The sequence below is a fragment of the Spea bombifrons genome, chromosome 10 (genome assembly GCF_027358695.1).
Source record: "Spea bombifrons isolate aSpeBom1 chromosome 10, aSpeBom1.2.pri, whole genome shotgun sequence".
Classification (NCBI taxonomy): Eukaryota; Metazoa; Chordata; class Amphibia; order Anura; family Pelobatidae; genus Spea; species Spea bombifrons.
In genome coordinates, this window is record NC_071096.1 from 27,002,515 (window position 1) to 27,022,999 (window position 20,485).

Sequence of the window (20,485 nt, forward strand, 5' to 3'; positions counted from 1 at the left end):
ACAAAGAGCTAATATTAGGGTTACAAAGTCATAAAGTACAGAAAATATCAATGTTAAATTATTGTTACCCTGACATTAATACCTGGCTTAGTTCTGGTTCCTTGAGGTTGGAGGTTATGTAGCCCAGGGCCTTGGCCCTCTCCTTGTAGAGGCGAATAGCTTGTTCCATGGGAACTCTTAACCTGATCCAGTATTCCAGCGTACCATAATTCTGAATGCTATTGTCAAGACCTACAACAAAAAAGGATGGAGACTGTAATGTGAATTCAGATGTCTTCTTCCCCTCAAAGTGAATCATACTGATCTGTGTGTCACTCACCAACAAGCACGGCACTTGAGAATATACGTCCACTTTTTTCCAGGATTTCTTGGAAATTAAGTTGACAAAAAGCCACCGTTTGATAATCTGTCCCGAATGCTACATGCAACTCCAGCCTTACTGTGCTTTTCTGGATATACTGCAGGAACATATCATCAACACGGATCAAGTATTGGGATGTAAAATCATATACAGGTTGCATACCCCGTACTACGGGGGTTGTTTGCAGTTCAAAGTCATAGAAAGCGTATGTGCAAAAAGTGCTAGGTTCCTGATCGCCGAAGCTTCGGCCAGCCACGGGTGAGAATGCTGCTTTGGAGATGTGGATCTCAAAGAGGTTCTCGCCACGCTCCAGTTTCAGAGATTCATCAAACTCGGCCACATCATCATCTGGTGTGATGTCTGGTGTGAATTTGTATTGCTTGGTGCCATATGCAATGTCTTTTATTTGGGCTAGAAAATAGCAAGGAGAATGAAGTAATGTAAAAAGCTTGTCAAAACAACTTATACTTTAAACACTGGCTTCTGTGAACCCAAAACCTTCCTGCTTTCACCTTGAAACTCTATCAGAAACTCTAACAAGGTCTACCCAAGCCATAGACAATCGGCTAATCTGCACAACTATTTCCAATGATCCTAGAAGCATCCTATTGTATACGGTTATCCCAGAATATGACAATTTATTGTTTGCTGCTTGTGTGTCATTAACGATGATTCCCAGCAGCATTCAGCAAATGTAAAATGTGTTATATTTTAAGAAACTGGGGTTTGTGGAATTGATACGTAAATCTGCCCAAGTGTATTTTTCAGCTTGGAGTGCTCTCTATACTGATTTTTTCATCATTTCACTAGAGCACATAAAATTGTGTGTATGTCATTCATTTGTACCTTCAAGCTTGCGTATGCGGACAGCTCTGACGTCCAGCAGATGAGCATACTGTTCCAGTTTTAACTCGTAGTCCTGCTGGATCCCCTCCATCTTCTTTGTTACTGCTTCCACTTCAGTCTGGAAGTAAGAACATTTAGATGGTCCAGCTTTTTGTTGTTATGTATCTTTGATTACCTGCACTGCCTCATTCATAACATTTTTAGTTTTAACCCTTATAGTGGTCATTTTTTTCTTCATGCTCACTTACTATGCTCTTACCTGGTAGTCCTTGTTAATTTTATGTTGCATTATCAGCATGTTCCGGGTCTTCTCCAATTCCTGCACTGTCTCTGCATGACTTGCCTGCAGGTCCCTCAATGTCCTCTCCAGGTCTTTGTGGACGTCATCGTCCACTTTTCCCAAAAACGTCAGGTCACCATTCTTTTGCTGCTTGCGTGCCTACAAAATATGTTACATGATCGCTACACTTACATGTTAAACATGCTTGAACACAAACCGGCCAAGACCTATGTAGAGAAATCCAGAGAGTGATGCTCTAGCCGATTTGTTCTTCTAGACATTACAAGGGTTAAGAAGAAGAAAAGGTTGACTTGAGGTTCTGGAAAATCTAGCACTTAATAACACATGGAGAATCAAAGATGTTGATGATTAACAAAGCTGTATTTAATGCCAACTAATTATGACTATATTATGAATGCGTCTTGGCCACAGCTATTGGTCCAGTCTGTTTGTAATTGTGAAACTGCCAAAACAGCCGCACATTTTCAAAGTCATTCCCAAGCCATAACCGATTAAGAAGACAAACTGCACATGCTAGAATTAGATAGTTTGACTAGCGATGATCTAATCTCAGTGGGAGTCCCAAGACCTGTATATACCTCAAACATCTTAGACCAAATAGATCACAAATGTACAGGCTGGGATCTGCAATACCATTGCTTTACAAAAGAAGAGCAACGCATATATATGAGAAGGGAAGCTGAGAAACGTATGACAAAGTCTTAGACGCATGAGAAATGCACATCTAAACTTAATAGCTTGAGTACAAAAGCCTTATGGAACCATTAACATACGTAAAAAGAGCGGCACATGGAAAAGGTTGGCGTCAGCATCTGTAATTGTGATATGTGAGCATAAAAATTCTGTCCAAAAAAGGGTTCTGAAAGCAGATATGTTTCAGAGCTGGTTGATGTTTTCTTAATACTACTACATAGCATAGATCATACGACATTTCTTGACGGCAAGATACCAATCATTTGCACAATTAAGGGGTCTATCTCCAATGCATGCAATTGGTTTAATTATGCACAAACTAGAAAGGTGCAACACGTATGTTCAATTGGTCATTTATATTCAAAATACATTATACGCATTATATGATACATATAAATCTCTTTCTAGCAATTTAATGTGATGCACATTGAACCAGCATCAACATGGTTAAAAAGCTAGTGGTATAGTAGAACGGAGCACATCGTTCGATGCAAAGTTGGAAGGCTAGACCCATCATCTGCCCTGTTAATTCATTTTCAATGTAATTATAAAATATGCAAAAGATGTAAGAGTATTTTTGCAGAACACCGAGTTTCTCGCTGGCTTTACATCAATAAAATTCCAGTCGAAGGCTGACAGGCCAGTTTAAGACACAGGTACGGAAGGAGCGTCTCGGAATTACCTTTATCAACATTAGGGCTTCGCTGAGTTCGGCCACATCCACATCACTCTCCTGAAGTGGAAGACAGAGAGGAGATCAGATGAGCAGAAACAAATCCAAACTACGTCTTAAGAAACAAAACAGAATATGGTCTGGCATAAACCTGTGCTGAGTGGTATTAAATAATAAAAAAACACGCCGCACGACCCTTCACACTGACAGAAATGTATTACTTTGTTAAAATTTAAATAGAAAGTTCCCCATTATTTTCTGCTTCAAGTGAGTAGTTTCTCCAGATTACTGTACATGTTTTAGGTCCGAAAGCAAATGAGTTGAAATAGGCCTTTTGATGTATTTTGTTGGATTTCCAGTTTTTACAAAGTAGAATTTCTGGAATTTGAAATCAAATGAGTACATTGGTCAGTGACTTTTACAGATATAAACCATACAGCCAACCAATGAAGTATTGAATAAGATTTGATGCCCACACCTAACAAAACTCGTCACCATATTCGGTAAATGGATATTCTAGCGCCCAAAAAATTCTATTTTGATGCATATCAGAGTCCAGTTTGCACGTTCTCCAATTTTACTGCATTGAAATAAGTGCAGGGATTATTAACATATTGGGTCAATAGGCCTTCTGCCACGTGTTCCTCCCCCCCTGGCTGCCTATACTGAAAGCAGGAAGCATACTAAAGTATGCCCCTGCACATGCTCTGTAGAGCTCCTATTAAATGATTGTAAGCTTGTGAGCAGGGCTCTCTCCACTTAATGTATCGGTTTGTCTGAGTCTGTCAATTCTCGTCTTGTTATACCCCTTGAATATATGTATTGTAAGAAGCGCTACATAAATTGTTGGCGCTATATAAATAAAAGATCATAATAATAATAATAATAATGTGAGTAGAGGATGCGGGCTGCGGTGCTCAGCTTGCATATATGTGATTGGTTTACACTAATCCCATTGATTTGAATGGGAGCTTATTGTGAAGAGTGACAGTGACGATAGGTGTATTTTCTTAGTTATTTTATTGTTATTGCGGCCTCATTGATAGTGGGGAATTGGGAGCGGAACGCGGGAGGGACAGGTAAAGCACCTTGGTAAAGAAACGTAGCCTGCTGTGAAATTCATCCAGTTGCTGCTTCTGTTCCAGGCAGCGTAGTTGAAGTTTTCTGTTCTCTTGATCCAGCCTCTCTGCTTGCTCTTTGAAAACAAAAATTGAGCACACAATAAAATTACTACGACAATACATTGGTCACGATAACTATTTGTTTCATACTATCAACAATCTTACAATCTCCCTTGTCTGTGAATGCCATCCTAAGGATGCTTTACTCCATGTACAACCCACGCCTTAAGTGCCCACTCGGAGCAAGTTTTATAAAGCACACCTCTCTCGCGTCTGACTCTGTCGAGAAGCTCATTTCTTTCTGCCAGGTCGGACTTGAGTGCTGCCTCCAGCTGGGCGATCTGGAGCTTCAGCTGCTGCTCTCTTAACTTCCGCTGCTGCTCCTGGCTGCCGCTCACATCAAAAGCACTGCGGCAAGAAAGAGAATCTTTGCTTCAGAGAGCAGTCGACCCAGTACCTGCTTATTAGTAAACTTGTTTTTTTTGTTTTGTTTTACGCAATTCCGCCGCTTTTTGTACCATCAACATCACAGTGCATACAAGTAAACCTTTGCAGCATTGTTTTGCAGATTAAAACAAGCAACATATATGTACTAGAAACCCACCTCATATATATACAATGGGGAACGATATCAAAACTCCCTATTCTCTCGACCTTCATAATTGGTCCTCAACAATATGTTATTTATGCCTTATTTTTAAGTTACGGATTGTGGGTTAAGGCAGTGTTTGTAAGGCAGAGAAAGATAACTGCGTATAAATGTATTAAATGCGCTAGTTGTGCCACCAGAAGCCACAGATCTCACAACCTTTAGTTATTATTATCTTTTATTTATATATAGCGCCAATAATTTACCTTTAACATTTAAATGTAATTTAACTCCTTTTAGACTATTTTTGCACATTGGCAACTAGTGGAAAGTAACATTTCTCATTATAGGTCTACTGAAGCCCGGTAAGCCTACGCTAACCTCCTTATGTAATGCATAATATAACTTACACAGCGGAAGGTTAACATTGAAGGAGATCGGGTGTCGCTTACAAAAGTCTTGACTTGATTTGGGAGCATTAAACAAAAATGAAAATCATACTTTCTCAACCCAACAAAACGTCTGGAGGATTTCACAGTTATGTATTCAATTTGGATTTAAAGAACAAAAAAAAAAAAAAGTGAAAAACATGTCCAAGAATGTGGGAGCATCTGAGAGGGGAAAGGCTCTTTAAAGTTACAACGCTTGGAAGGGAAGGGTAGTGGCACAGAGATCACTTGTCCTGATGTTTAAGGAATTAGCCAAACATATTCTGTTATGCTGCCGCTTAAACCAAAGGCGCCTGCACGGGCTGTGGTTGGGGAAGATGAAAGACTATGTGGGATGAACAGGGGACTGGCCTTAATTTAGAGAGCCAGCTATGCAGAGGGAGAGAGTGAAAAGTTGGCCGGGGTTTCACTATTCGCTGAAATGCTGAAGGAAATTAGATGCATAATGTATCGGAATCCAAAACGCAGTCACCGACACGACCACAGAGCTTGTAAACTATGCACTGAGACCATTAGCCTGGCAGCCGGCGCTGTGGAAGGCAAAAGGCACATGGTGGTTGTGTTACCAAAAGGTGACACCAAGAAATCCACTAGCTTTTTAAATTAATGATCAGAACCCCTTTTCTTTATATTTTGCACGGCCGGTTTCCCATCAGGTGTGTTCTAGGTGAAATTTGCCTTTCGACATTCAGGGGTTAATAGAAAGGACAAAAACCAGTATTTCGATGCGGATTAGGGCAAAATAATATCCGGCTTCACAAAGGGGTGGAAGTTTTTCCCTCCCCGTCTCAATCAAAAAAAAAAAATGAATGCAGAATGGACTCAGCTCAAGCAGAAAATGCAATTTAAAAAATGATTTCCAACACAAAGAATGATATGGCATCTAATAGAGAATAATGATTTAATAAGACATGATGTACTTTACGGCCCGTTGCATTGTAGAAAGAGCTTATGTACTTCTATATATAATAGATGTACATTACCAACTCATTAACTATTTGAAATGAAACGGGGAAAATGGGATCAACAATATCCTGACAGGTACAAAGGTGCGGCGGACAGGGGTTGGTTCGTTTATTAAATTATCTGTTGCCCTTTAGAATGTGCGACCAAAACATTTTGATGGTATTAGACTTCTCCAAGACACTAATAACATGCAAACTATATTATTAATACCTAATCATATAGCAAATTACCCGAGTAACCAAAGGAATACTTCTGCTGATTGCTTTAAATGATCTCAAGTGGTGCGCTGGAGTAAGCGTGATGTTACGTGTGGTTTTGTTCTCATTACATGAGGCAGAATTGTGCTGGTCCCAGTAAACACAACGTTTCCACTGGAACGTAAAGCTTGGATACTGGGACTGTCCGGACAAAGGACTGTCAGCAGCTGTGACTTTCAGCATTAAGTAAATCAGATTAGTTAATTCGGTATGAATGAATTAGTTTTGACGTTTTCTATTGTATACTGAACCCAGTCGGGATCCTATCAAGGAAAGGGTTTTGCCTGAGACTATATAGCATTTCCCAAGGAAATGCCACACAGTACATGGAAAATAATGGAAAATAAATGAAAATCTTATTGAATGACAGTTCATTTATAGGAGGTTGGAAGCTGCTGCTGCTGCATGCGGTGGCCTAACACAACTCAACACACTGAGCTTCCTTTCATGCGCACAAAACAGTCGACAATGTAGAAGCGAGGGAGATAGTGATTTTACTACCTGTTGTAAAGCTTGTCGTAATTTTCCTTTAAGAGATCTCGTTCTTTCTCCAAGTCACCGATTCGGTCAAGTAGCTGGAATATAAAATAGGTCGTTGGTAAATATGGGTTGCGATACTATGTTCTTTGGTAATGAAGAGATTATATGTAATTGTGGAGGATAGACTGAAAAAGCATAAAATGTTAAAAAAAAAAAAAAAAAATACACATGCGTGCGATGAAAAACATTTTGTTTGGGTAGATGGTCCACTATGCGAAAATAAGAGACCGCTTGTGCTTCCAAAAAGAATTACTTGATAATAACAACTAAATACCTTAAGGAGAAGTTGCAGCTCTGCAGCTACAGTGCAATGCCCCTGTCTATGGTCTGTTTCACATTTTCAGACCACTGATTGCTGCATAGCGCATTCAATCGGTGGCAGGAAAGCACTCTCACTGAAATCAATGGTCAGTGGCGTATTCTGGCCCAAGTATAGGTCCAGGGGAGGCAGCCATCTCTGCCGGTCAACCTGTGGGTGTACTCAACGCTGATAGGTGAGAGATCTCCCATGGAACTGGTTCATTTACATTATGGAGATCTGAAGCTAGCCAATACGGCCTCCATAGTAACTTGGGGACGCCCAACCGAAATACACCATTGGCTATGGTGTTCTAGAATTGGGGGAAAAGGCATAACATGTAGAAATGAAGATGTAAATATGCTTTTAGTGATCAGCTCGTGATCCTGTTTCCCAAACACTGATAAAAATGTCTCTGATGAAGGCCGCCAAATGGGAGCGTATAAATGTCAAATGTACCAATAGACAAAGAGAAAAACCAAGACACTCGTAGTGCATAAGCTACATACCCAGTTATTTTGTATGGTTTTATCGCACGACCCTTTACTTTACTTCTATTCTATTAAGTGATTTTTTTTATAGGGTATGCCACATGTGCCTTGGCGTTGGTGTTCGGTGCCAATTTTGACTCTCCCCATTCAGGACTCTGGGAGTATGCATGGGAAAAATGTTAGCCTTTGACCCACGGTATCAGAAAGAATCTAAAATCAACCGAGATTTAAGCGTACACATGTACATAATGTTTTCAATTATTTCACATCACATTGAACATTCTAAGGAAATATTCATGTTAAAAGCACATTTAACATCTGCATTGGTTTGTACCAATATGAAAACATACGAATATCTTACACAATGTTAAACTGTATAATATGAATATAAAAAAAGGCAAAATTCTTTACGATTGCTTTTATAGCCTGGTTTTTTTACATATCAAAGGAGAGTTGTTAAAACATATGTACGTCGGGAGATCCATATGCCGATTAGAAAGTGCTTAATGCACGTTATAATATTTAAATAAAATAAGTCTATAGAAAACAGGACGTGTTGGTAGAAAGAGTATTGGCATTACCCACCATACTGAGTATCTTTATTGCATGAAAACAAAATATTTCCCCTGGGGAAAATATAGCTTAAAAAAACAAGATCTAGATGTATTTTCTGAAAGTAGATACCTCCCAAGTGTCCCTTCCTTAACCGGACATTCCTAATTTCTATTATATCCTAATGTTTTCTGGGTATGAGTATATCCCTGTGTTCTACAGCCCTAAAAGTTACAATAATGTGTTAATAAAATACATTCTTACTCCGTTACATTAATAACTATCTACCTCTCATTGAGTCACATAAAAAGTATTAGTAAACCCCCAACCCCATGGCCACACCCATAACCACGCCCCCTAAAAGAACAACGCCCCTCGTTGGCCATTTGAAATCTTGGGAGGTGTGCACTTATTATTCTAATATGGAATAATTAGATGTCGAGCATGAATATGGTTATATATTACACTCCCAGGTGGAGTGGATGGATGTGCAAAACAGTAAAGAAAAACCTGCTTGCTCATCACTAAAGGGGTGTCCAAAGTTTTACATGAGGGCTGGATTTACACCCTAGGGGTGGCACATAAGTCGCTTGGATCACCAGAGGCATAGGTAAAACTGCGCCATACCCCTGCGACGGGGCACAGCAATAATACTGGTAGACCTGGTCAGACGTCTGTCAAAAGAGGCAGAGCCTGAGATGAGTGGGTGGGGCTGCAGCTAAACCCCACCCAAAAAACAATGGTGGAAATGGAGGAGGATATGAATCGTTAGTCTATTGGAAGAATATCCAAATGGCTTTCTTAAGCTTTGATGATCGCAGTCTTCCAATTGAACTAGAATTAAATTATATATAATTTATTTAAAGACCCAATGAGTGATCTTAATCCAATGGTCTCCTAGTAAGCAGGTAACACTGTATAGGTTAATTGTTCCATGTTGATACATATATATTATATATATATTGAAAAAATCTCAAACATTAAGAAGCTCAAAATATAGCGCTCTTGCTGACAGAATATAAAATAAAAAAAGACCGTGCGCACGCGACTGAATTGACAAGAGATTTGAATTTGGAAACCTTTGCCACAGTTGACTCAACTCGTTAAATGCAAAATTTCAATTACATGCTCTTTAAAACCTGCCAAAGTGAACTACTGGCAAAGAGGGAGAAAAAACTGACTTGGCTTCAAGAAAGAACAAAGATGTCTTCTTTTATGATTTCATTTCAATGGACTGTGACATGCACTGAAATGCAGAATGGCTGAATTATTCAATGGATGTGGCATGCATAATCCTAATTTCCTTGTCTAGCTCCAGAAAAGCGCTGTCACTAAATCTCGCTAAGCGAGAAATCAGTACTAAGGGAATAAAAACGAAGACGACGATAAAGACAAAATATATAATGTGGGAAATAATTAGGTCGCATTAGGATTCTTTTATCCAAAGGGAAATTTGCCCATTAAGTACCAAATGACTGTGCCGAAATATCTTTGAGAGCCTCGAGGAGGAGAAATGATTAATGACCCGGCTTTAAGCGCTCAATACGAACCTCTTCCACCCTTCGCTGTGACAGGCTGCTGGACTGCAACTGCTTCTCCAGCTGAAAGTTCTTCACGCGTTCTTCCTTCACCTGACTGCTCAGTTTGTCCACTTCATTCAGGAAGGCTTCTTGACTGCTCTGCATGGCCTTTAGACTCTGGTCAGCGGAGATAGAAGCATAATGAACACAATGAATGAACACGATGAATGAACACAATGAATGAAAGAGGGTTTGTACTTCACAGTTAAAGAAAAAAAAATCACTCCCAAGAAAGCGCTCCCATCTACACATCTACTGCATAGCAAATTGCATTGGTGTGTAGAGAAAGGGGGCAAAAACCACCCGGGGGCTGCAACCCCCCGCCCTCCATGCATTATAGAGGGGGATAATATACAATTTCATCTATAATTTGCATTAAAGTGCATTTAGTGGCTGGAGTGCCCCTTTAAATGTTCCAGCGCAAGGCAATAACCTGAAACGGTGCGAAATGATGAAACTCGGTATTGCACATCATTACATCTGTTTATAGAAGGGATGACCTACATCCCCAGAAGAAGACGCTACAGTAACTGCCTTCTGAGTCAAGGAGTAACGTTACTAATTTAGTTTGTCACCACTGGATGCACTGCAGTGACAACAAGATAAGAAATGTTTCTCACGGCCACTCACGTACTACTCATTCCTTTGGAAGAGTTCCAGCAAGATGGATTCTGCATAATATACTGCTAATCCGACTATTCACTATTTAGCCAATTAATCTATTGTGCCAGTATATGATCTGAAGTAAGGTAAGTTCCTAAATATATCAATATATAAAAACGTAGAGTCACGTAAACTTTCAGGACCCCCGGAAGAAGATGGTCCATGTTGGCCCAAGAAGAGATATTCTCTTATGGCTAAAGACTTGAGAATTGGTTTTCAACCATCTGTAAGAATTCCTCGGCAGTAAATTGGTCACTCAGTATGAGAAAGCATTAACACTGCATTGCGGAACTAATGCTTACCAATGTATACGGTTCGGTATAAACCATTAAACCAATAAGAAAGCAAATAATGATACTCTGCATACTTTACACGTTATATATAAATCTTCAGCACTGAAGTGGGGGAACACTAGTGTGTACTTTTGGGTTTCCTTTTATAGTAATAAGAATAAAAAGCTAATTTTGTACCTCTTGAAGAACGTGAAATTTGCCTTCCATCTCACTTAAAGCATTGCTTTTCTCTGACAGCTGTTTCTGAAGCTTGATCATTGATACATTCTCCTTTATGGTAGCCCTAAAAAAAATGAGATTATGATGTCATCTGTCATTGGATATAATAATAATCTGGTTAAAAAAAGAAGAAGATACTCCTACTAAGAAGAAGGAGTTAATTCAGTCTTTTTTTTTCATAATAATGGCAACGCAATAGGTGTAGGTTATATTTACAGAGCTGGGTGACAGATTTTTGGTCCAATAGCATATGCTCCATGAAATAAAAATACACCGGTGGCAGAAAGGTCATCCAACTGCATAACGTCAAGATAACGCGTTGAACTGGCGAAAGCTATTATTGGGAAATTTACAATAATTATACATAATTTTTGCTCTAAAAGTCTAGTTTCCACTAAAGCAACCCGTCACTCTTGGCAGTGGGGGCTTGGTGGTAAAGCTTCATTGACATTAAGCAGGTAGGGTCCTTGGGCATCATTCTGCGTATAATAAATACAATATTTTTGAGAACTTTGGAATAAGAAGCAGATTCCAGATTCTCCTACTTTTTCGCTCGACATTTGTGTGCGTTTTGGAAACACCGTCGCAAAAGGCAATCTTGAAACCAGAAATCTATAAAGTCCCAACATCTGTAATCCAGCTGATGGCCAGAAGAGCTCATTTTATTCTTAGAAAAATCAAAGCTCGCTGTGATTTGGCATCAGCCTGCCCGTTGTCCTCATGCTGGGAGATAAACAAGCTCATAAGACTGGGTGGGTCGCAGGGAAGAAATTAACGTCCTTAAGTTGATGTTGAAATAAGCAGATGACTTGGACACGTCAGACACATAAATCTGGGACGTGGTGAAAAGATGCAGCACTGTGGTCCGCGTGCATCATGCGCGGGGTTAATGTGGTTTGCATAATTCTCGATATCTTGCACCACAGATCAAAGAAACCGCGTGGATGCCGTTGGAAAGAAGCAGACGGCTTATTTCAGCTGGACGCCTCTGCGTGCTCCTGGTAATTTTGTAATGGTGAAAAATGATTTTGCGGTAAAAAAATGCTTCTGAAGAGCAGACGCCAAAATACCACTTGCCTTCTCGTATTCGGAGGGCTCGCGTTGAAGCAAGCCTTTCCCTGCCTAAGAAGATTGTGCTGTAATGCGTAGAACCAGCGCCGAAGGAACAGAATAAAAGGTTTAAGTCGATCAAAGCATTTCATCGGGGGGGCTAATTCTATATAGGCCGCCTGACATGGATACATAAAGAGAGGTGTTATCTAGAGAAAAAGAAACGGTGATGTTCATTTGAAAAATTAGTGGTTACTGCTGACCGAAAAACTGGTTTCAATTACGCAAACCAGATTTAAGAAAATATTTCCCACCCAATGAAGTAAAGTTGGACAGCGTCAAGACGTTTTTTTTTCTTCTTCAAAGTATTTAAATAAGTATAAATGGGAAGCATATTTGTGAAAAAAAAGACAAACTAGAGTAAGGCATGCTGTGAATCTGAAAAGTAATACCTTTAAAAAAATAAAAATAATAAAAAAAAAGGATGTGGGATCGAAGTGATTTAAAGACAAAAAGGGATACCCAAGGAATCGGATTTCAAGGAGTTTCTGCATAGAGTATGATATGATAATTTTACAGAAAGTTAAACGGGGATATTGCCTGAATGTAAAAAAAAGTTGATGGAACTACGATGGAACTAAATGTAACCAAAATCTTACAAAGCCGACACTGCTGGTAATTGGCTCATGGTGGTCCTACACAACCCTAGATCATCAGCCAGCAAGAATTCCTATTGAAGGAGATGTGAGTTTATCCTTTGAGGAGACTTTTATCCGGTTACAAACATTTAGAAGAGTATTACTGATACGCTATCACCGGCTCTGACAAAGCAACGGTCGACAATATGCCTGATGGAGGTTGCTCCTGGTCCGATAACGCAATTTCAGAAGCCTTAGACCTGTAGCCTCCCATTAACCCCACAGCTTTCACACGATCGATCATCCGGGCATCTGCCTGCCTAAGCACCACCGTCTCTGATTCCTAAATATTTTCCACATCGCACAATGGAAACAAAGGCAGGACAATGCATCTTGTTGGGTATGGTTGGCTTGCCGAATCTTCACAAATTAAGCGGTATCCCAAGGTTGCTTTTCTCGTTCCTTATCTACCAAATGACCAAAAAACGTTAGAACGCTCTTCGCTGTATATTATGCTCTGAATTACCAAGCAAACCCCATTTGTCATTTAATTTCAGAGGTTATCTGTTTTCGCTGAGCAGACTGGCTTCCCAATATCAAACCGGCACCAAACATAATAGCGTGCAGCTGTCAAGGTGCCTTGAGGTCACAACATACCCCTGTCAACAAACACATGGCCGGCATAGCCTAGGTCGATGGGTATAACTCCCTACTTTTATTTTTATTTGTTTATACAATGGGTGTATTTATAATGTATATTTAGTGTAATGTCTTCCTCTATTTTACAAACAAGCATTTTGTAGATAAAAGGTTGAGAAAGCTCGATATATAAAAAGCATAAACTGCTCCATACTTCTACAAAAGGCAAAATGCCAAAATTATACCATATGTAGGTTTAAATATAACTTATCCCCATTTTTGCTCAGAAAATAACAAATGGTGGTGATGTACATAAAAAAAAAAACAAACACACTTCCCGACGAGAATCTGGATAGACAAATTGAAACATCAAAACGTTAGGCATGTTGGAAGATGCAATATTCTAATAAAAGGGAGTCCAAATGCTTCTACCAGCATCTAATAAAACACGTATAAAGAGATTTTACGAGTTGGCCCGCATACGAGTTAATATACTTTCCGCTCACCTATTATAGCATTTTGTTTGCTCGCAACAAAAGTTCCTTTTTAATAAGCTAAAAGTTGTATATATTTCCTTTTTTTAAGATCAGTTGTGGTACAAAAGAGATAATTGCGTGGGCCACGTGTAGCTCAGTATTTATCGTAAACGTGATAATCGTGTAATGTACGTATTTCCAATAATTGGTCACAAAGCCCAAGAATGAATAGAGGATATCAATAAAAATTGGTCTAACATCAAAGCAACAAAAACCTGGAAAGTAAACTGGTATGTGGCAGCCAAACCATACTGCCCATTGTGGAACGTACACAACATGCATTGATCAAAACTATTCACTTATACACTACACAGCTTTAAGGGAAAAGAAAAGATGTCGGTGCGCTAAGCTAGTCTCAGGCTCAAATAATACAAATGTGTAATACGAGGCCTACCAAACAGTGTGAGCATGCTGCAAATACAGTGTGTTGGCTGTACAATGTATACAAAAAACAAAAACCTCTCATTTATATTATGTTTATATATTTGTTGCCAACTTTATTAGGGTGAGAAACTACACAGCTTTAGACTTTATGGCCGGGGAGACTCGTCACTCGTCACCAAATCCGGGACAGACCAAATTTGACTCACTATTATGCACATCAAGATTATTTAATGTTCCACCACAGTGGTTTAATGCCTGTTACTTGTGTATTGATTATTTTTTAATCAAATATCCATCGATGTGCAATATATCACATAGTGAGGGGCAATTGGGGCCTTTCTGAACTTGGACCAAATTTATGGAGCATGTAATGAAATCTGGCTTCTCTGTGTGTGTGTTAAGTTGTATTCGTGATAAGTGGTTTCAATGACAGATCACTGTTATTAATCATTGATGGATACGTATATTTAGTTAAAGATAGACCAATGAAAAATACTATACCAAAGCAGTAAAATAATAATAATAATTATAATAATAACAATAATAATAACAAAGAGTTCCCCAAGGTTGTCCTCCTGTATTAGGAGTTTTTCGCAGACAAACACGTCCAGAAAGGAGCCCTGAAACACATCTATATAAATATATAGTGAGACATAGGATAATGAACAAGTAATCTACGGTAGGTTCAAGAACAGACCAAACACATACCTTTGACCTGTGGCTTGCTGCTCCCTTAGATGTAAAAAAGTTTCCTCGTACTCTTTTTCCTTTCTTCTCAGTTCATCTTGGAGTATATTTGATGAATGTTCTAGTTCCTCGATGTGACTTCGTTGGGATTCCACCACATTCTCCCTAAAGACAGAATTGCAGTAATACTCAAAGTAGGAAAATGTCATGTAATTAATATAAAGTTACGAAAAGCCTGCTGTACAGATCTAAGAGCCATGATGACCTGGTCCCCAGGAACTGTCCCGTCCTGTTATTACTGTTTTTGCTGAAGGCCAATAAGAAGAGAGGCAGGGAATAACAGGTTTAGAACTTTTGGGTGCAATCTTCAGCTATTTGTTATCCAATGGATCAGACACGTTTTATATGTCAATGTAGATAATCAAAGTTTTAAGACATACAAGTTTCTTATCTCTGCCCTGGCTTCCTCAAGCAAACTGTGCCCATAACGTGGAAGAACAGCTTGGGTAGATTTGGTCATCATCTCAGGATCCTGCATTCTCATTCCTGGAATAAGAAACATAAAGGATGCTTAATTAAGATAACTGCATGCCTATACAATATCAGTGTCAAAATCTGAACCCAATTAAAGGACTGATATTGTGATTTCTCCTCAAAAGGACTACTAGTTTTCTTTTAATCCATTTGTGTTTACTTATGCTTATTCTGCCATTATGCTCCACATAGGCCATATTCCAGAGTCTGGTGTACCCTTGTCCCAAGAAAGGGCTCAGTCACTTTACAGACAGAAATTTCTAATTGTGTCTATTAAGACAGTTATTCTACATTTTGTGAGAGCTGAATTTAGTATCACCTTAACGGTTTTCCCCATTCAGTTACTTAGAGTGTCTATTGCTACACCAACAATATGTCTCTTATAACATCTAGGCCTACATCTTCCAAAGTAATTTACAAATTAAGAAGGATTCCTTGGGTGATGGTTTCATAAATGTATTAAGTACACCTTGGAAGAACAAAAAAAAACATGGCTCTAGAATAAGACAGGATCAGTTGAGACTGTAGGCTGAAAGACTGAGGAACACCAGTTATTTCCTTGGACTATGACCACGGATCAATCTACATTACACTCAACGCTGTTTGGTTTCACACACAAAGTGATTAAAGGATCAACTTCTACGCAGGACGAAACCATTAATTGGCAATAAAATGACATCTGTAGTTAAGATTGACTGGGCAGCAATCCAGGAAGGAGATCTATGATCCAGCGCCAGTAGATGACAACAAGCATACCTCTCCGAATAGTCTCCTGCACCAGGACCCCTTCTGTCGCTTTGCGCAGGCCAGAATTAATCCGAGCCTGCACATAGTCGTACGGGGTGTGTCTGTGGCCCTGGGCTTGTAGCTGCTGCTTGGTTGCTATTAGTCGGTTTTGCAAGCTTTCCTTCTGCTTCTCCAGGTCTCGCACATTCTCCTGCAACTGCTCGATCATCTCTTCCAGCTCCACATCCTTCCCCGATCTCCTTGGAACTCCAGGACTTTGCTCGGCTTTCTTCTTGTCTTGCACCAGCCGAATCAACTTTGTAGCCATCCTTAAACAGGACATGTATGGCGGCGTTACACAAAATATGTATCAGTCAATAACCTATTATTATTCCCAGTGTCAGACAAAGTTATGCAGATGACTGAAGTCATTTCGATTTTTTAGAAGCCAAGATGGAATATAATCATTGAGATTTGTATAAAGTTGTACAAAATATTACGAGCCACGTGCAAAATCTAGAACCTGGGATGTATCCAGAACTACTTGTTACAAATTCATAAACAGCAATGCAAGTTAAAATGATATTACCGCGGCACCACTGAATGTCCTGTTCGGTACGGCCACGGTTAGCATAACATTGTTACCGTATGTAATTGGCAATGACCTTGACACTTCCACAAGGTCACAAACATATGTGCTCTAAATGTGCTGGTTATTTGTTTTGCTCTAGCCTTCCAAGTGTAGGTAAGCATTTCACATTTTGTGGCTAGAACGTTAAAGAAAAAAAAGTGCTCTGCTTGTAACCGCAAGACCACTCCTTCTCCCCAATTAACACAAAAGATGAAAAGGAATGTGAAAGTCAGCAAAAAGGAGTATTGGGTTGAAGCTTCCAGTACGCAGTGAAATAATGTTTTGCAGATTTTGATAGAACTATTACTGCCTGTGAAATGGTCCTTTGAAGATAATTGAAACCACTGGGTAGCAATCTGCTTTATAGCACTGACAAATAACAATTTCCTAAGGCTTATCATTTAAGTGTGGTAAAAGACAGAAAAAAAGGACACATATTTAGTCCATATGTACTGAAAGTTGCATTGTTACGGCACGCCTGGCCCTACAGGACAAGCTGCGTGTTAACGTACAAAATTGCACGATAGGAAGACAAACGCAACGTCTTCTAATTTCGAAATGGTTTGTGGACAGCAAAGAACTGGCTCATAAACAGGAGCATTAGAGGGATTTCGGGTGTTTCCACCTTTTGTGCAAACTGAAATTATAACGAAATGGGAAACAGAGTTTTGCGTGTTCTTCAAGCTCGAAGGCAAAGCTTATTTGTCACCAAAACGGTTGTGGCTATAATTTGTATACACGTTAAGATCAACCAACGAAACTGGTGAGAAGAAGAAACAGTTGGCTGGGCGTCCGCCAAGCAGCCACTGGATGATCAGCTCATGGCTTTCTTGATAATTTTAGTTCATGTGGCACTTACAACTGTACTAGAACTTCAAAACCTAGTCACACGCGCAACTCAGTCTCATGCCATGTTCTGATTCAGGCTAAATGATGCTGCCAAAACCACAATCCCACTTAAAATCTATGGGTTTTTTGTCTGCTACAAGTCAGATTAGTGATTTTCCATTGGTCCTTAAACCTGGAGAGACAATATCAAACTTTAATTCCCAACACAGAGATTCCAAGGTTAAGAAGAAATGCGATGACAGTGAACCAGCAGTGACACATAATCCGCGTAAAACAGGAGCATATGAAAATTTAGCAAAGAGGCCATATGAATTTACCACTATGGTATTTATTAGCAGCGATGGTTTGAGGGACATAGGTGCGGATGCTGTACTGTTCCCTGTAATTCAGATATATAAGAAAACTATATATATATATAACAGTCAAATGTCACAATGTCACGGCACCTACCTCTTGATTTTGTCCTCTTGTTTTCGAGCATGCTGTTTAAGCAAGAGGTTTTCATCATGTATACGTAAATATCTATCCTCAAGCTCTTGGCGACTAATCCGGGACACTGCCTGACGCGCCTTCACACTTTGCGCAGAGGGGGACTCTATAAACGAAGAGAAAACAATATCTCTGACCGGTAGAAAACCTAGGATTTATCTAGAACAGATAATACCTTCACTATTATTTAAAGACACTTATAAATAACCATTGTCAACTCATTTATATCCAAACCTCGCAATCCAAGGTGTTCTGCAAAAAAACGGGAGGTAGGGGACGTACACATTTGTTATATACAACGTAAAAAAAGTAGTACCCAAATGACTGCTTACCTTGTATTCCAGTGAGACTCGGTCCATTGTCCTTTACGGGTAGATCTGCAGCCGTCTCATCAGCCGGAAGAGCCATTGTGATAGTGATCTATAATAAAAAGAGGATGAAGTCCCGCAGATCAATACACAGGTTCACAGAAAACAGAAGAAAGTGTTATTATAACGGTAATAACGGAAACTGCTCCCCACTGTTAATGCAGCCAAAACTAGAAATTCAGAAGAGAAAAGTGGAGGTGTTATAGATTTATATTGTGTTTTAATTTCAAAATGGTTTGTGTACTGCAAAGAACTTGCTCATAAACAGGAGCATTAGAAGGATTTCGGGTGTTTCCACCTTATGTGTGATGTGTAAACTGGAATTATAAAGATATAATGTAAACTTGTCTATGTTCACAGGCCAGAGAGAGAAAAAAACATTGTTTGTTTTTTCTTTTTTGTTGTTGCTACAATTGCAGTATTACTTAAAAAGTATAACTGTTTACAGAAAAAGAAGTACATTTTACCAAGAAAGTATACAAAGTCTCCAGCTGAACTACTGGGAGATATTCCAGAGGATCTGACATACGATTTATGGGAAGGACAAGCTATTGCTCGTTTCAATAAATGAATCTAATGATGCTAAAATCATCAGGGCAGACAGTTAAAGTCCTTGATGATCATCATTGATGTGTTCATATTGGAACACCATATTCTAGCCATGAAAGTCAAGGCCAAGCCAACGTCATGCCACATTTCGCTCTTGGCTACCATTTTACAGATGATACTCTGCAAGCATGACTATCCTTACAAATTGTGGTCTGCTGGCATCTATTCCTGGAGGATCCATTTATAAAAATCGTGCTTTCGAAGAAAAAAAACGTACATTTTATGTAAATAACTGCTCTTTAATAAACTGTGTGAAGACATGTGGGTGCAAAGCCCGAGTAGCTGGTATCCCAGATATTGCAATCTCCATACATGTATTTACTTATACTGTACATACATGTAGCCAAAACTACATCAGTCTAACAAGCGAACACTACATTCCAGAACACTAGTAAACCATATGATATGCACATAGAATATAACGGGTGTTGCAACCAGACCTTACGTTCCAATGGATTCTTATGGGAACATCTTCAGGCCTTCTAGATCGGTAACGCGTCGCCCTCTCCGGTGCCCAGCAACGGTTGCTAGCGCCCTCACTTCCTGCCCGTTAGCCGCAGTGCCGCTATGCCTATAGGGAAATGTAGTTGATTGGGGTGAACGATTCGTTTTTTGGGAGTTGTAGTTTTAGACGCTCAAACGTCCGTACAGAATGTCCACATTTTTACTACAAGACCCATAATTCCTAGCGATAGACGGAAGTCGAAAAGGGACATTCAGTATGAAACGTAGTGCACACGGTGTGAGAAGGAAAGCTAAGGTATCTGATAGCTGTATTGGCGCGTTTTATTAAGAAATTAATTTTTGTTGTTATTATAATTATAAGAAGTGTACAGACTGCATTCACAGTAAAATGTACAAATGGCGTTGGTAGAAGATATATCTCTCAATTGTCCCTCTTTTAGACCTTAATCCCTATACCCATTTTTCCTTCCCTAATGTCCCTCATTTCCAGGAGCCCAGAATGCTTTCTCAGTATGATGGTATCTCAGTGTTCTACAGCCCTAGAATTCATAGTAATGTCTATAAAAACAGCAGGAAAGGGTTTATATTTTAAGTTGTGCCATGAAAAAGGTGAAAATATGACTCCATTACTGGTGGCGTGGTTTTTGCTCATTTGTGATTAAAAAAAAAACATTTTCTGGGTAATTTTGTCTGGAAAAGTCTCCACATTCTATCCCAATTTAATTTTGTCTGAGAACCCCACTTGAATACAGGTGACTTAATCAGACATCCCAACTCTCCCAGTACTCTCACACATTTTCATAGCGGCTCCCTGACGCCCGCAAACCCTAAGAGACATCCCGGAAATCGATTGTTTTTGAGAGCAAGCGTGATATAGAGTTCAGTTATGACTATTAACCCCTTAAGGACAATGGGCGGTCCCTAAACCCATTGAAAACAATGCATTTTGAGCACATATTGTCATTAAGGGGTTAAATTCTTACTCGCG

At 39.4% G+C, this 20,485-nt stretch overlaps 1 protein-coding gene and 1 long non-coding RNA gene across 3 annotated transcripts in view; one reads left to right on the forward strand and one right to left on the reverse strand.

Moving 5' to 3' along the window:
* RPGRIP1L (RPGRIP1 like) overlaps positions 1 to 19,574 on the reverse strand; it is a 33,931-nt gene extending 14,357 nt beyond the window's left edge. The window contains exons 1-16 of one of the 2 annotated variants that reach the window (XM_053449140.1): positions 19,473 to 19,574; positions 18,388 to 18,475; positions 18,017 to 18,161; positions 16,117 to 16,415; positions 15,267 to 15,372; positions 14,848 to 14,991; positions 10,851 to 10,956; positions 9,688 to 9,834; positions 6,758 to 6,831; positions 4,258 to 4,403; positions 3,963 to 4,069; positions 2,884 to 2,934; positions 1,467 to 1,646; positions 1,208 to 1,325; positions 320 to 772; positions 83 to 231 (exon numbers count right to left, since the gene is read on the reverse strand). In XM_053449140.1, coding sequence (XP_053305115.1) covers positions 83 to 231; positions 320 to 772; positions 1,208 to 1,325; positions 1,467 to 1,646; positions 2,884 to 2,934; positions 3,963 to 4,069; positions 4,258 to 4,403; positions 6,758 to 6,831; positions 9,688 to 9,834; positions 10,851 to 10,956; positions 14,848 to 14,991; positions 15,267 to 15,372; positions 16,117 to 16,415; positions 18,017 to 18,161; positions 18,388 to 18,463 — 2,301 coding nt within the window. In that variant the 5' untranslated portion in view covers positions 18,464 to 18,475; positions 19,473 to 19,574. The remainder of the gene's footprint in view (positions 1 to 82; positions 232 to 319; positions 773 to 1,207; positions 1,326 to 1,466; positions 1,647 to 2,883; positions 2,935 to 3,962; positions 4,070 to 4,257; positions 4,404 to 6,757; positions 6,832 to 9,687; positions 9,835 to 10,850; positions 10,957 to 14,847; positions 14,992 to 15,266; positions 15,373 to 16,116; positions 16,416 to 18,016; positions 18,162 to 18,387; positions 18,476 to 19,472) is intronic. The other variant, XM_053449139.1, reaches the window with a different exon arrangement.
* A 152-nt stretch (positions 19,575 to 19,726) lies between these two features.
* The window catches only part of LOC128467440 (uncharacterized), a 38,665-nt gene continuing 37,906 nt past the window's right edge, over positions 19,727 to 20,485 (forward strand). Inside the window, exon 1 of the long non-coding RNA XR_008345726.1 lies at positions 19,727 to 19,792. This is a non-coding gene — a long non-coding RNA (uncharacterized LOC128467440). The remainder of the gene's footprint in view (positions 19,793 to 20,485) is intronic.